We start from the raw sequence: 15,293 nt of genomic DNA, 5'->3' as shown, positions 1-15,293 counted from the left end.
AGGGAGGAAGCCAGGCACAGAGAAGCTGAGGAACTTGCCCAGGGTCACACAGCTGGGAAACGCGGAGAGTCTGACTCCGACCCTGAACTCCGCGGACTCTGGCCCTGGGATGTGACAGAGCAGAGGAGGGTGGCTGGGGACGCCCCCTGTGGAGGGATCCCGGGACCCCCCACCTTCTGCTTTCTGGGAAGGATGGCGGTGCAGAGCTTTCTGACCACCTGCCCTTGAGCCAAGTGGCCTGCGACCCCCTGAGGTCCGTCCCCCTGGGGCTAGGGGTCCTCTGAGCAGTGCCAGGGAAGGTGGCGCCTAGAGAAGGGTCCCCAGGGCCTTTTTGGCGTCTCCCTCCAGCCCAGGCCCCGCTCAGGGGACCGTCACCTGCTCCAGAGCCGGGGACGGGGCAGGGGCCAGGGCGGTGGGTCCCGGGCACCCGCGGTCCCCGGCGCGAGCGCCCCCTGGCGGCCGCAGGCGGCGCTGACCTTGGGCGCGGGCAGGTCCTTCCTGCGCGGAGCTGGGGCGGCGGGAGGAGGACGGGGCGCCCCAGGACCGGCCCGGGCCAGCGGAGGGCGGCAGCGCGAGGGACGTGCCCGGGTCCCGCCACCTGCTGGCCAGGGACGGCTCCTGGCGGGTCGCGCCTTCCTGTCCCCGAGGCTCCAGGCCAGGGCAGGGCAGGGCACCGGCTGCAGCGCGCAGGGCCGATGGAGGGAAGGGACCGCCCAGCCCCGGGTCCCGGGCGCTGGCTGCAGCCCTGCGCTGGGGAGGCCATCGCCCTGGGGAGGGAGCCAAGGCCCTGTCACCGGCGGTCACTCCGAGGGACGCGGGGGACGCCCACCTGCCCGGCGAGGCCCCGTTCCGGTGGTGCGCGATGCGCAGGGTCAGCAGGGGTGTGCCAGGGACCCCAGGAAAATGTGCCAAGGGACAGGCTTCGCCCCAAGGCCCGGGGCCTGGGGCCCGACCACAGGTCAGCAGCCAGGACCTGCAGAAGGGGCGGAACCCGCTCCTGAGGCCACCAGAGGCGAGGACGTGGGCCCTGCGCTCTGGAACCGCCCTTTGCACCTGGGAAGCAGCCGCCAGCGCAGGGAGGGGCGGGAAGGGACTGCGCAGCACGAGGTCCCCAAGTCGTGGTCACTGCCCCGGACAATCAGGAACCTTAAGCAGCTCCCGCAGCCGGCGCAAGGGGTCCCCGGGCCACCATGGCGCGGAGATGCCTCCTGACCCGCGCTGCTTCCGTGGTGACCCCTCTTCCTGGTCCCCACAGGACTAGCAGCACCGGCCGGGACAGCAGCCAGGTCCCGGGGCACAGGTGGGGAAACTGAGGCCTGGGCGCAGACAGTTTCTACAAGTCCCACTTCCGGCTGGCTGCACCGGGGTCCCCACCTTGGGACACCCGCACACCCCAAGGTCTGTTTCTTGGGACCCCCAGACCATGGACGCCCACCTCAGTGCATAAAATAATCCCAGCAGGTAAATCTGCTCTTACAAAAGCCACAGAAAGGACCCGGGCTCCGTGGCCCACGCCTGTCCTCCCAGCAGCTTGGGAGGCTGAGGCTGGAGGATCACCAGTTGGAGGCCAGCCTCAGCAAAAATGAGGCCCTGAGCAACTCAGTGAGATCCTGTCTCTAAATAAAACGCAAAATGGGGCTAAGGACGGGGTTCAGTCGTCAAGGGCCCCCTGGTTCAGTCCCTTGTACCCCCCCAAAAAACGAAAGCTACAAAAGGTAAGAGGAGAGGGGTCTTTGTGAATATGGTGGCCAGTTGGAGGTGACGGGGACAGGAACAAGAGGAGCAGGAAAGTGATGAGGCTCTGGAGCGGTGGAGTGTCGGGAAGGAGAGGGAGGGAAGAAGTCGGGTTCTGGAATGTTCTGGGACCCCATCTAAATCCTGCAGGATCTGGATATGGGGGTGACCGAGGGGCGTCAGGTTTCTGAAGGTCTCCACCTGAGCAGCTGGTGACCCCGGTGACAAGCTCAGAAATGCTGCCCCCGCTGGGCTGGACCAGCCTCGAGCTTCTGACCTGATAAATGCACAGGAGAAAGGATGTGCCCTGCCCTGCTGTGACCTTTAGGGACAAATGACAGTGAGCCACAGAAGGCTGAGCCTAGCAGGAACACTCAGGTGTCTGTGTCCAAGGGACAGCAAAGCATCCTCAAGGAGCCCCCGGGGGTCTGCAGCAGATGGCACAAGTGCTGGTGAGATGGGTGTCCCCAGAAGGAGCCCTCACCCAGCCGCGGCCACCACGGCCACCCAGCCCCAGCTGACCCCGCCTGGGCGTGCTGCAGGAACACTGGAGAGACCAGCCATCCTCATGCCATTGTGTGCTGGCCACTGGGGACCCAGAGGGGGCATCCATCCTCACACCCTCAGGGGACGCGTGGGGCAGTGGGGACCGCAGCAGGGAGCTGCCAACCCCCTGAGGGCAGCCGGAGGTGGGCAGGACAGGGTCAGCAGGGGTGTGCCAGGGACCTCAGGAAAAATGTGCCAGGGGACAGGTCACAGCGGGGACTTCCCCTGCCAGCCCGGCTGCAGACACTCCTGTCACCTGCTGACCTGGCAGATAAGGAAGCTGAGCTGCCCTGAGAGGAACAGTCAACCTCTCTGGGCCTCTGTTTCCGCATCTGTAAAATGGGGAGGTCAGGAAGGCAGGCAAGAAGGCCACGCCATCGGCTGAGCACGGTCACCTCCCAGGAGGCAAGCAGAGGGTCCCGAAGGCTGGCCATCCCCAGGGACCCTGGGCAAGGTGTCCCCCCAGGGCCAGAAGGACCAGGCTGGACACAGAACCGAAGGGTGGGCGCACCTGCTAGGCTCTCCCCGCCACCTGCTAGGCTCCCGCGTGTCCCCACGCTCCTGTCCCCATGTACCCTTGGCCACGAAGCAGCAGTCCCCACCACGGGCTTGGAGGAGCACGTCACCCTGCCGCCCCGGCCTGACTCCGAGTGGCGCCTATTTGTCACTTGGGTGTCTAGATCCACACGTCCTGTGGTCAGCAGACCCATCTGGACAGTGCGACGTCCCCACCGGAGGCCCCAGGGACCGCCTCGTCGCCTGCACCTTCCCGAGCGCCAGTAGATGCCGATGGTGGCCGGCAAAGCGCTAAGAGGGGTTCCCAATACGACACATGACACGGCGTAGCAGATGTCGCCCGATGTTCCTTCCCAAGCGCGACCCCACTCCGCTCCCGTCCAGCCCGGGCAGCCTCCCCGCTGCTCTGCGCCTGCGCGGCCCCTAGTGATCCCGCGCTCCGCCGCCAGGGGTCGCTGCGCGCTGGCCGTGGCTGGGACCTGGGGTGGCGCCTCCAGCCGGGTAGGCGGGCGCTCAGGGTCCTCGGCTGCTGGGACTCTGCACGGATCGCCGCACTCTGCACCCCGGAACTCCCACTGCTGCCCCAAACTTTCACAGCTCGACACTGCACCCGACCCGCCCTGCTGCTTCATCAGGGCCACCAAAGGGCTCCTCCAGAGAGCCCAGGACCCTCGTCGTGGCGCGGTCCCCCGAGGTTCCACAGCCCCCCAGCGAGTTCCTCCTCGTTGCAGTGACTGTCCAGGGCAGGGGCGCTAGGCCGCGGAGCCCCCGCCTTTTATATATACATTTTTTTATTTAGACAGAGTCTCACTGCGTTAGGGAGGCTGGCTTTGAATTCGCATCCTCCTGTCTCAGCCTCCCAATTTGCTGGGATGATTGACAGGCGTGCGCCAAGGCGCCCGGTTTTCAATAAACATTTTCAGAGCTACTTTAGATGCACGGCAAAATTGCGTGGAAGGTACAGAAAAAGCTCCCCTGTACCCTCTGCTCCATTAATGGAAGGCCATCGCCCCCCTCTCCCCGCCAACATCCCACCCAGGCTGACGCATCTTTTGCAAGTGATGAGCCTACATCACACAGGGCCACCCAAAGGCCACCCGTCACTCTGGGGTTCACTCTCGGTGGGGTGCTCTCCACGGGTTGAGACATGTACGATGGCATCAGGAATAAGAGCTACTGCAGCCACCTGCCCGCCCACCCCTCCCCGAGCCCCGGCAGAGCGGCCAGGCTGGCGCTGTGGCCACGAGGGGGCGCCATTGCCCCGCAGATGTGCCCAAACCCAGGGCTGCGGGAAGGAGCCGCGCAGCTGCAGAGGGGACCGTTGCTCAAATCCTGAACCGGGACGGGACGGAACTTCCAGCGCCCCATCCCCAGGTGGAGACCTCCGGGAGCGGCTGCATGCCTCCTGCGACGAGGTCTTCGGGGCCAGGGGACAAAACCTCTGCAGACAACAGCTTTACTGGGAGGCCAATGTTTATGTAAGAGTTCTCAGTGTCACACCCTGGCTCAAAACCTTTTCAAGGGCAGTGGCCCACGCCTGTCATCCCAGGGGCTCGGGAGGCTGAGGCAGGAGGATCTCCAGGTGGAGGCCAGCCTTAGGAATATAGCAAGGCCCTGGTAAACTCAGTGAGACCCTGTCTCAAACAAAAACTAAAAAGGGCTAGGGACCTGGGGACCGGGCTCAGGGGTTAAGCTCCCTGGGCTTAATTCCTGGGAGCCACCGCCCCCCCAAAAAAGAACCTGATCCACAACCCAACAGCTTGGGCCAGCTGGGGGAGCAAGTGACATCCAGAGCCCACTGTCGAGATCAACAGAAAGGAAGGGACCAAGGGACACGTCACTCCGAACTTTATGATCCTTTCGTGCTACTCAGTTCCTCACAACGTGGCTACTTTTATAATTAAACAAACTTTAAAAATGATTAAAAAAAAAAAGGGACAGCACTCATCACAGTGAAACAGGAAATGGAATGTCAGCTCTGGGGCCAGGCCCTCCAGTTGAGTCCAGCAGCCCCAAGTGGTCACTGTCATTGGGGGGTGTGAGTCAGTCAGGGTCCAGCATCGGGGCCTTGCCCTCTGGGCACCGCAGTGACCTTGACCTTGCACCCCGTGGGCCGAGAGCCTCCATAACAAGCTCCCCCCCTCCCGGGCCGGGCGGGCACAGGAGAGGCCAGGACCTCGGGAGACCGAGTGGCGGACTCTGGGGTGGCAGGTGGCGCAGGCAGCAGGGCTCAGGGGCCCAGGGTGGTGAAGAAGATGTGCATCTTGACCAGGAAGGTGGTGACCGAGCCCTGGCGCCACAGCTTCATCTCCACGTCCAGGGCGAAGTCGCGCGGCTCCAGCACCGGGCGCTGCAGGGTCACCACCCCCGTGTAGGCGTTGAGGCGGCGCGTGATGAAGTAGCCCTCCTCGTTGCCCCGGGTGATGGTCAGCGAGATGGTGTCCCCCGCGAAGGCCGGCGCGGGCCCGATGCGGAAGATGTGCGCGGGCACCAGCAGCCCCGTCTGCAGGCTGAGCTGGTGGTGCGTGATGCGCGCCGGGGACGCCTGGCACTCGGCGGGGTCCGGGCAGTGCGCGCGCTCACACCTCCTGCGGGCGGGGGCGGGCCAGCGGCGCCTGCGTCAGGGAGGACGCGGGAGGACGCGGGGCAGGCAGCCGGGCGGGGTTCGCGGGGGGCTCCTTTTTTGCAGCAGGAGGGAACCCCAGCCCTCGACCCCAGCCGTCCCCAGCCCTGTTTGCTTTTCATTTACAGACAGGCTCTCACTGAGCTGCTCAGGGCCTAAGTGGCTGAGGCTGGCCTCCAACTTGCCATCCTCCTGCCTCAGCCTCCCCAGCTGCTGGGACGGCAGTGTGGCCACCGCCCGGCTGGCTCCTGTTCTTGCCACTCTTCCTTCCTGCTCTCCCCCTCTCCTCCCGGCTTGCTCCCTCTTCCCATCGCACTTAGGGACCCCTGCTGCCAGCCATGTCCTGCTTGGCCTTCCCCCCACCCCGCTCTGGCAGTGCAAGGCTGTGTGGCCAGGGGCACAGGTCATGTGCTGTCACTTCCAAGAGGACAGCGGCTTGCGCTCCGCACGGGCCTCCCGCCCGGAGCCACTCGAGCCGTCCAACCCTGGGATAGCGCGGCCCCCAGGGGGTCACTGCAGCCCCAGGAGACCCTGAGCCTAGGCCACAGCCACGGCTCTGGCCCCCAGAGACAGAATGGGACCGTGGACCTCTGTCACCCGGGGTATGGAGTATTGGGTACCTTTGTCACTCAGGCTGCAGACAGACCATGTGTTGTCTTTATGTGTGACAGGGACAGAAAGAGAGACAGAGACAGAGAGAGGGACAGAGAGAGACAAAGAGAGACACAGAGACAGAAAGAGACACAGAGAGATAGAGAAATAGGGACAGAGAGACAGAGACATAGGGACAAAGAGAGGGACACAGGGCCAGAGGCATGGGGCGTGGGCTTCTCCGGGTCCCCTGCTCCACGCTGTGAGAGCCGTTTCCGTTTGCACGCGACACGGCGTCGGGGCGTGGGGCAGGAGGTGACCGCGGCAGGGCCTGTCCCTTGGCCAGGCAATGCGGGATCAGCGCAGGGCTGGGGGTGCAAGGCCAGGACTCAGGGGACTCACATTTCGGAGACTTGGACGTAGTTGGGGGGACACGTGAAGCGCAGGCAGCGGAAGCCACCCTGGATGTTGAAACAAGTCTCGGCTGCGGAGCAGTTGTGGGTGCCCAGGGCACATTCGTCCAGGTCTGAGGGGACAGGAGGGACAGTGAGAGGGGCTCCCAGGACCCAGCCTGAGACAGACCACAGGGGCCACGGTCCTGCAGGACACCTGGACAGCCAGCGGCCTGGCCTGACCCCCGGGCCTTTGCACATGCCGTTGCAGCGGTCACGACAGCTTCCCCGCATCTTCCCACACTGGCTCCCACTCACGCCCAGGCCTCGGGTGCCACGTCCCTCCTGCAGGATGGCCCACCAGGCGACTCAATGCTGTCCCCCCTGCCGACCCCGTGCTCGTCCCTGAACCATTGTCACCGTCTGTCACCCTCTGACACACACCAAGGCTGCTGCATGGCTGTCTCACCTCCACCCGCCCCTCCTCAGCCTGGGCTCTGGGAGGACAGGGCTGCTTGTCCCTCCCATCCCAGGCACCCAGAAGGACCAATGGCCGCCAAGGGCAGCCGCCCCCCACGTGCTTCTGGACACATGCAGGGCCCCGCCTGGGGACGCGCAGCCGCCCAGGGCCCCGCCAGACGGGACACTCATGCTCCAGGAATGCGGCCTGTGCACAGCCCTTGCACACACAGCCACCACACGCACGCACGGGCTCTGCGGCACCCACAGGGGCATGGGGACAGCCACTCAGGGCTCTGCAGCTCACAGCCCCAGACAGACCGACCCACGGACACGCCAACCCAGAAAAGGCTCGGAGCAGCGCGTGAGACAGACAGACAGATGGACGGACCCCGGCACCCAGCCACTTGGTGCAGAAAGGACAGTCCCGGGAGGCCCCAGGTGACCCCTGGAGCGCTGCGCGGTGACACCCGAGAGCTTGCCCTGGCTCAGTCCACCCCCATCTCTGCCAGCAGACCTGGCCTCCTGGGGCGTGGGCAGCTCAGATCCAGGGGACAGAGTCCCTGCCGTCACTCGGTGTCAGCAGGGGGCTGGGCTCCAAGGGTATCAAATCCGGGCTCCACTGGGCAGTGGGGCAGCCAGTCAGCCCAGCAGCTAGGGAGGCCAAGGCCGGAGGATCGCGAGTTCAAATCCAGCCGCAGCCACTTGGTGAGGCCAGAACGGCTGGGCGAGGCCCTGCCTCTCAGTAAGGCAGAGAGGGCTGGGCGGGGCCCGGGGGAGCCCCCTGGTCAGCCTCTGGCCAAACACAAGGAACCCAGGTGCCCTCAGGTGCCAGGAAAAACACCAGCCCTTTGTGGCAGTGGTGACAAGGTGGTGACGATGACCACGACCTCCCTGCAGAGTCCACCCTGACCTTCCCATGACACCCAGAGCAGCCCAGGAGGCAGGGACCGGTGTCCTTGGAACCCGCAGGCCGCCCAGGCCACAGGAACAAGGACGAGCCCCAACCCCTAGCTCTGGACACTCTGTCCCGGGCTGCTGGCCAGCAGAGCTCCTGCAGGACTCGGGGCATCCGTCCGCCCCACGGCTGCCCCAGCCAAGTGCGAGGAGCACGGCCTGAGGCCAGGTCAGGGTGGCTGAGGCTGGGCAGCCACGGTCACCACAGGAAGCCAGACCCTCCTCCACTCCTTGGCCTCTGCCCCGGGCCTCCCACACCGGGGACCCAGGTGCCTGGCCGTGGGCAGGGCAGGATGCGGGGCTGCTTTAGCTTCTGCCCGGGGCCAGCGCAGATGGCCATGTCCAGAGCAGAAGGAAGGCCTCACCAGGCCCACAGGAAGCCTTGACTTCCTTGCTTTTTATGGCCCCGGGGACTGAACCAGAGACATTTAACCCCTGCGCCCCGTCCCCAGCCCTGTTTATGTTTTATTTAGAGACAGGGTCTCGCTGAGTTGCTAAGGCTGGCCTCCAACTTGCGATCCTCCTGCCTCGGCCTCCCGATCGGATGGGATTCCAGGCGTGCACCACTGTGCCGGGCGAATTTTAATACGTTTAACCCACATTTGGTTGAATCTGAGGAAGAAGAACCTGCAGACACAAAGGGCCAACTGTGTGTGTGTGTGTGTGTGCTTGCACAAGGAAAGATGGAAGGAAATCTAATGTATCCAAGTACACTGACACCAGCTGTCTGTCAATCCAGCTGTCTATCAAATGTTCGTTGAGCACCTACTGTGTGCTGGGCATTGCTCTAGCGGGGTGAGCAAGGGAGACGTGGCTCCACCTTCCCGGAGCATCTACTCCAAGACGGCTAAACCCAAGTGTCTTCCAATTCTTTCTGTTCTTTGTTTTTACTGTCAAAAATGGGCAGGGTCGCGGGTGCAGTGGCCCACGCCTGTCATCCCAGCAGCTAGGGAGGCTGAGTCAGGAGGATCACAAGTTGGAGGCCAGCCTCAGCAATAAGGGAGGCCCTAAGCAGCTCAGGGAGACTGTGTGGCTCAGGGGTCGAGGGCCCCGAGTTTAATCCCTGGTATTAAAAAAAAAACAAAAAAAAAAAAAACCAGCCCGTGGGATCCCTGTCCCATTTCCAGGCCGGGGTCCAGGCTGAGTCCAGGCCTGGGAGATTCTGAACTGGATCGAGTACCCCAAGACCTGCCTCCTTCCTCCTAAACCTAGGCCTCAGTTAACATGACCCTGGTGGCGCAGGCCTTTCTCTGCTCGTGCGCTAAGCCTCCCTGTGTTGCCTGGAGCCCCTGAGCCCCGTAGGGCAGGGCCACTGCTCACCCTTGCAGGTCCTCCCGTTGGCCATCATGGTGTAGCCCTGGTCCGGGCACGCGCACTGGTAGCTCCCGGGCACGTTGAGACAGCGGAAGGTGCAGAGGATGCCCGCGCCCTGAGCGCACTCGTCAATGTCTGCCAGGGAGAAGTTGGGCCCTGGTGACCCCAGCCCACCCCAGGTCCCAGCCGCTGACAGCAACAGAAGAAAGTCGGCCAGGGCTGCAGAGCAAGTGCCCAGCAGCCGAGGACTGCGCAGCCTCCGTCCCAGATCTGACTCCATCCTTCACCAGAGAGGCCGGGGCGTCTCCCGGTTACAGAGGAGGAGCCTGAGGTCAGAGTGGCCCAGCAGTTCCCCAAGACACCACGGCAGGGGACTGAAGGGCTGGGACTGGAACATGGACCTCACGACAGACCGCTGCAGGCCCTGGGCGCCCAGCCCTGGAGCAGTGCTCTGGGAGCCTGGAGCCCGGGCAAGGGCGGCCCTCGGGAGGGGCGCCAGGTGAGGGAGTCCCACGGGGTGAGGGCGGCCCACGGGCGAGGGAGTCCCACCTGTGCAGGTGTGCCCGTCCTCGGCCAGCTGGTAGCCCTGGCGGCAGTAGCACTGGTAGGAGCCGTAGATGTTGGCGCACTCCTGGCTGCAGCGCCCAGCCTCGCACTCGTTCACATCTGCAGGGCGGCAGGGGCAGGCGGTGAGGCTGGGGTCGGCTGTCCCGGAGCCTCACCTTTAGAAACGGTCAGTTCTCACGTTTTGGGGGCTAGTGGAGAGCCAGAGGCCAGGAGGAGGACAGGGAGCCAGTCGGGGGCAAGGGGCGGGGCGGGGCCAGGGCGGGGGCTGCCCCCAGTGGGGTAGTCACAGGTCAGGTCAGTGCTTGGGGGCCTGGTGCTGCCCCCACGCGGCTCTGGGGGTGTGGCCACCTGGGTGCTGACACAGGCCTCCACAAGGGCTGCCAGGTCCCTGCTATGGGGCGTACTTGGGGACATACCCATGAGCCAGACAGACAAGTCCCCAAGTCAGGAAGGTCACGTGCACACACAGAAGAGCACAGGGGCAAAGTGACAAGCAAGTCAAACAATCACTATGTCAAAAGTAGCAGGGAGCCCGGTGCAGTGGTGCCTGTGGGATCCCAGGGGCTGGGAGGCTGAGGCAGGAGGACTGAAAGTTGGAGGCCAGCCTCAGCTACTTAGTGAGACCCTAGGCAACTCAGGGAGACCTTGTCTCTAAATAATATATAAAAATGGCTGGGGACGGGGTTCAGGATATGACCCTATTAAAAAAAAAAAGAGAGAGTTGAAGTCCACCCAGGGCCGTTCAAACCGACTCCATAAACACGGGCACTTGGGGCTTCTGGAGAGCCAGGGAAATGGGCCACCAGGGACCTAGGGGCTTGGGGGCCCTCGGGGGTGGGTTCTGGGGGCCCCTCCCAGCACGGTGGGCGTCCCCAGGCGGCCAGGGGCCAGGCGGGTGGGTACCTTCGCAGTGCCTGCCGTCAGCGGCCAGCAGGAAGCCCGAGGCGCAGGCGCAGCGGTAGGAGCCCAGCGTGTTCTCGCATGTGTGCTGGCACAGGCGGCCCGGCGAGGCCCAGCACTCGTTCACGTCTGCGGGGACAGCGGCAGCGGACGTGGGAGGCCACCCTGCACCCGGGTCCCACTGGGCACAGGAGGGGCAGGGGAAGGCTGGCCTCCGGGAGGGGCGGCGGGCACCACCCTGGCTGCGGGGGACCCTGGGGGACCCCGAGGGACCCCGGAGGGCGCGCCTGCACCCACTGCACCCCACCTACCGATGCAGGAGCGGCTGAAGGCGTCCCTCTGGAAGCCCGGCTTGCAGTCGCAGCGGTGGGACCCGGGAAGGTTGTGGCACACCTGTGTGTCCCCGCAGTGGTGCAGCCCCGTCTCACACTCGTCCACGTCTGGGGAGGACAGCGGGGGGCAGCAGCTGAGTCCCGCTCCTTCTGCCAGCCTCCTGTGGCTGGGAACCCCGGGCAGGCAGAGGCCTGGAGGCCAGGAGGCAGGGAGGCCGGTGGCTTACCCACACAGGCCGACCCGTCCTGGTTGGCGTGGTAGCCGCGCCGGCAGACCAGCGGGTGCCTCTGGCACGTGTAGGAGCCCACGGTGTTGACACAGCTGAAGCCCGAGCGGCAGGGCTCCGGCAGCGACGTGCACTCGTTGATGTCTGCAGAAGGGAGGTGGGTGACAGGGAGCCTGGCAGGGGCCTTTCCCTGAGCCTAGGGCTGCACTGGGAAGCGGCTGGTCCCAGACTCCAGGGCAGGGGTGGACAGGGCTTTGGGGCCCATGGGCCTAGCCTGGCCTGCACCCCCTTCTCCCAGCCCCACAGTCCTCCACGAAGCCACAATATGCAGGCACAGCCCCACCACAGGGCCTTTGCACACGCTGCCTGTTTCCCGGCCTACACTGACCTCTAATATTTCCCTAGCCGGCTTGTGTACTCCCTGAAGTCCCTGCCCTGATATCATCTCCACGGGACAACCTTCGGGACCAGTCTAGGGAGACCAGACTTCTGCACAGCACCTGTCCTTCCCCTGTCCCTCTGCACAGCTCATTCCCAAGACTGAATGTGGCCTTCAGTGTCCCTCATACAAGACGCTGAGCTTGTACCTCCGAGGGAGCAGGCCCACAGCTTCTGGGGAGCTGGGACCTCCTGTGGCTGACCCGCAGCTTCTTGGAAGGGGACGATGATGGGTGGGGGCAGTGTGGGCCCTCAGAACCTCTTGGGGACAACAACTGGCCCAGCATCCATCAAACTGTAGCTCTCAATCCTTGGGATCATTCTAGAAGGTCTCACTAGCACTTGTCGTGTTTTGGTGCTGGGGATTGAACCCAGGGCCCTCAACCACTGAGCCACACCCCCATCCCTATCTTGTTTTTTATTTAGACACAGGTCTGGCTGAGTTGCTGAGGCTGGCCTCCAACTTTCAGCCTCGTATCTCAGCCTCCTGAGCTGCTGGATTAGTGCACCACGATGCCGGGACCTGAGTTTTCCGTGGGGCTGTGCTGTGAAACCAGTGTCTGTACCAGGTCACCGTATCAGATGTCACAGGCCAGGTGATATGCATTCTTCCAGTCCCACCCCGAGAATGGGTAAACCGAGGCCACAGGACAAGTAACTGCCAAGGTGAGGCGACTGAGGTGGGGAGGGCAGGTAGCATTTTGCAAGCATCTCCTGGGGCTGGCCACTGGGCATGCCCATTGCAGGTGGAGACAGAGGCTGTGACAGAGCCGCAAGCTGGGTCCACCTGGTCTCAAAGTGCTGGGAGCAGACAGCTGCAGTGGGGCACACCTGTGATCCCAGGGGCTTGGGAGGCTGAGGCAGGAGGATCGCGAGTTGGAGGCCAGCCTCAGCAACTTAGGCCCTAACCAACTCAGGGAGACCCTGTCTCTAAATAAAACAGGAAACAGGACTGGGGACGGGGCTCAGGGTCGAGTGTCCCTAGTTCAATCCCCAGTGCCCAAAATAACAGCGCTGGGAGCTGGAGGACACCTCCAGAGGAGCCTGAGGAGGGGGCCCTGCTGAGCCACGCCCACTCACCCACGCAGTTGCCCTCGGGGTCCTGCAGGAAGCCCTCCATGCAGCGCTGCCGCACCTGGCAGTAGAAGGAGCCCCTGGTGTTCTGGCACGAGAAGCCCGCCTGGCAGTTGTGGGTGCCCGTCGCACACTCGTCCACGTCTGGCACACAGAGGCCCGGGGTGAAGGGCAGCCCCTGCCCTGCACCCAGCCCACCCAGCCCTGCCCTCAGGATGCAGGATGGCTCAAAGGTTGCTGCAGGAAGCTGGCAGAGTCCTGTCACTAGTGTGGCCCGTGTCCCCAGAGTGCGATGGCATGAGCTCATTTACCGAGCTGCCCCGGGGTTCCAGGTACTGTCGTGAGCACATGGTGACAACAGCTTACACCCCTAAGAGAGGTCCTGCGTGGATGCTTTTCTATTTTTGGTACCGGGGATTGAACCCAGGGGTGCTTGACCACTGAGCCCCGTCCCCAGCCCGGATCTCACTGAGTCACTTAGAGCCTTGCCAAGTTGCTGAGGCTGGCCTCCAGCTTTCAATCCTCCTGCCTCAGCCTCCTGAGCTGCTGGGATGACAAGCGCGTGCACTGCGCACACACAGAGGCGGCACTGGTAACACAGAAGCCCCAACCCCTGAGCCTGTCTTTCTTCTCGAACATGCCAGGATCCCACCCTCCCTGTCTCCACAGTGCCCCCCTGCCTGGAACACCCTTCCTGCTCTTCTTTTGTTCAGTCCCGAGGATGACATCGCCTGCACTAGGGGCCTCCTCGGGCCGCCCCACCCCAGGAGCACCCAGCCCACAGCCACTCTGCTCTCTCCATCTCCGCCTAGTTCCCGTGTCCCCTCCCACGCAGCCAGAAGGAGGACACTGCACCTCACCCCCACCCCTGGCACCCAGACGCGGCTCGGGAAATGACAGTTGAGAAACGCCGCCTCTCCTTAGAAGGCTCCAGTTTTCTGGTAAAAGGGACAGAAGTGCTCTTCCAGGGGGCGGCCTCCCCACATCCGTCCTCAGACCCCACCCTCTGCCCTTCTGCCCCCAACACTGGAAGGTGAGGTCTTTCCATGGGGAAGAAACAGATGTGAGAGCTGGACACTTACAATGAAGGACAATTCACTCGGACCAGGGCAGGGCGTGGCTAGGGTTGTGGGTGGGGCCGCTCAGGGGCGTGGCTGGAGAGGGTGTGGCTAAGGAGCTGGGCTGGGGCTGGTCAGGGACGTAGCTGGAATGGGTGGGGCTGGTCAGGGGCGTGGCTGGGGCTGTGGGTGGGGCTGGTCAGGGGCGTGGCTGGGTTTGTGGGCAGGGCTGGTCAGGGGCGTGGCTGGAGGAGGTGGATCTGGTAGGGGTGGGTCTGGTCAAGGGCATGGCTAGGGTTGTGGGTGGAACTGGCGAGGGCGTGGCCAGGGAGGAGCCAAGCAGGCACAGAGGGCGGAGTTGGTGCTGGGAGGGGCGTGACCAGGCTTGGGGAGGGGCGTGACCAGGCTTGGGGAGGGGCGTGGCCAGGCTTGGGGAGGGGCATGGCCAGAGGCGGGCGGGGATTGGGGAGGATACCCACGGCAGGCCGGCCTCCGCCCCTTCTCACCTGTGCACTCGCCGTCCTTGAGGGCGAAGCCGGGCTCGCAGGTGAGCGCCTTGTAGCAGCGGAAGGAGCCCAGGGTGTTCACGCAGTGCTCGCCCCGGCTGCACGTATGAAGGTCCGTCACACACTCGTTGATGTCTGCAGGGAGAGTGCGTGAGGTGGCCGTCAGGACCTGCAGGGCGCTCTGGGTCCAGAGGCCCAGCACCACCAGGGGACCTCAGGCCACCAGGAGGCAGGAAGCGCCAGGCCCTGCCCTTGGAGGTACTCACCATCCAGAGAGGAGCACATGGCTGATGTCCCCTTATCCAAGACTCCCTTCATTCAACAAAGATTTACTAGGCACCAGCTACGTGTCAAGCACGCTTCTTGGCAAGAGGGACAGGTCAGCGACCAAGACGAACAGACACGACTACCCTCACGGAGCAGACGCTCAGATACATCAATGCACACGACAAGGAGGGTGGTCACCAGCGTTATGGAGAAAAGGAAGGGGGACACGAGTGGGGAGGTCGGTGCAGCAGGAAGTGAAGGGGACATGTGGACAAGAACCTGGGAGAGGTGACAGAGACAGCCAAACTGATGGTCCAGGCAGAGGGGCCAGCTGTGTGAGGGCCGGGACCAGTCAGGACCCTGGCAGAGGTGTGGCTGCAGGGGAGAGAAGATTGAGCCAGTGAAGATGGAGGGTAGGTGGGAGCCATGGAGGGTTCTCCGCAGAAGGGGGGAGGGTGTCCTGGCTGCAGAGGAGAATGGACTAGGGCTGAAGACAAGCCAGGCAGGAGACGGAGGTGGCTGGGAGCACCACACATGGAGGTGGGAGGAGGAGTTGGAAGATTCTAGAAAAAAAGGAGGCAGAAAAAATGAGATGCATTGACAGACAAGATGGAAGAAAGAAAGGGCCGTGTGACCGGTGGCCATCCTGCAGGGGCAGCTGGAGAAGCAGCCTGCAGGGGAGCCTGGGAGCCCGGTGGCCGCGGGTCCAGGAAGGAGCTGGAGACACTAAAGAGGACTAGGGGAGCAGGGGGTGGGGTGAGGGGACTCCCCCCGAATCACAGGTGAGCCACG

At 63.9% G+C, this 15,293-nt stretch overlaps 1 protein-coding gene across 2 annotated transcripts in view; it reads right to left on the bottom strand.

Moving 5' to 3' along the window:
* Positions 1 to 4,629: 4,629 nt before the first annotated feature.
* Fbln2 (fibulin 2) overlaps positions 4,630 to 15,293 on the bottom strand; it is a 39,271-nt gene continuing 28,607 nt past the window's right edge. For both annotated transcript variants that reach the window (XM_046458732.2, XM_046458733.2), the window contains 9 exons: positions 14,235 to 14,369; positions 12,677 to 12,814; positions 11,159 to 11,302; positions 10,911 to 11,039; positions 10,603 to 10,728; positions 9,682 to 9,798; positions 9,139 to 9,267; positions 6,413 to 6,536; positions 4,630 to 5,384 (listed from right to left, as the gene is read on the bottom strand). In XM_046458732.2, coding sequence (XP_046314688.1) covers positions 5,027 to 5,384; positions 6,413 to 6,536; positions 9,139 to 9,267; positions 9,682 to 9,798; positions 10,603 to 10,728; positions 10,911 to 11,039; positions 11,159 to 11,302; positions 12,677 to 12,814; positions 14,235 to 14,369 — 1,400 coding nt within the window. In that variant the 3' untranslated portion in view covers positions 4,630 to 5,026. The remainder of the gene's footprint in view (positions 5,385 to 6,412; positions 6,537 to 9,138; positions 9,268 to 9,681; positions 9,799 to 10,602; positions 10,729 to 10,910; positions 11,040 to 11,158; positions 11,303 to 12,676; positions 12,815 to 14,234; positions 14,370 to 15,293) is intronic.

The sequence above is a fragment of the Marmota monax genome, unplaced genomic scaffold (assembly GCF_021218885.2).
Source record: "Marmota monax isolate L192 unplaced genomic scaffold, Marmota_monax_Labrador192_F-V1.1 WCK01_AAM20220418_F8-fsc00370, whole genome shotgun sequence".
Classification (NCBI taxonomy): Eukaryota; Metazoa; Chordata; class Mammalia; order Rodentia; family Sciuridae; genus Marmota; species Marmota monax.
This window is presented reverse-complemented; position numbering and strand designations above follow the sequence as displayed.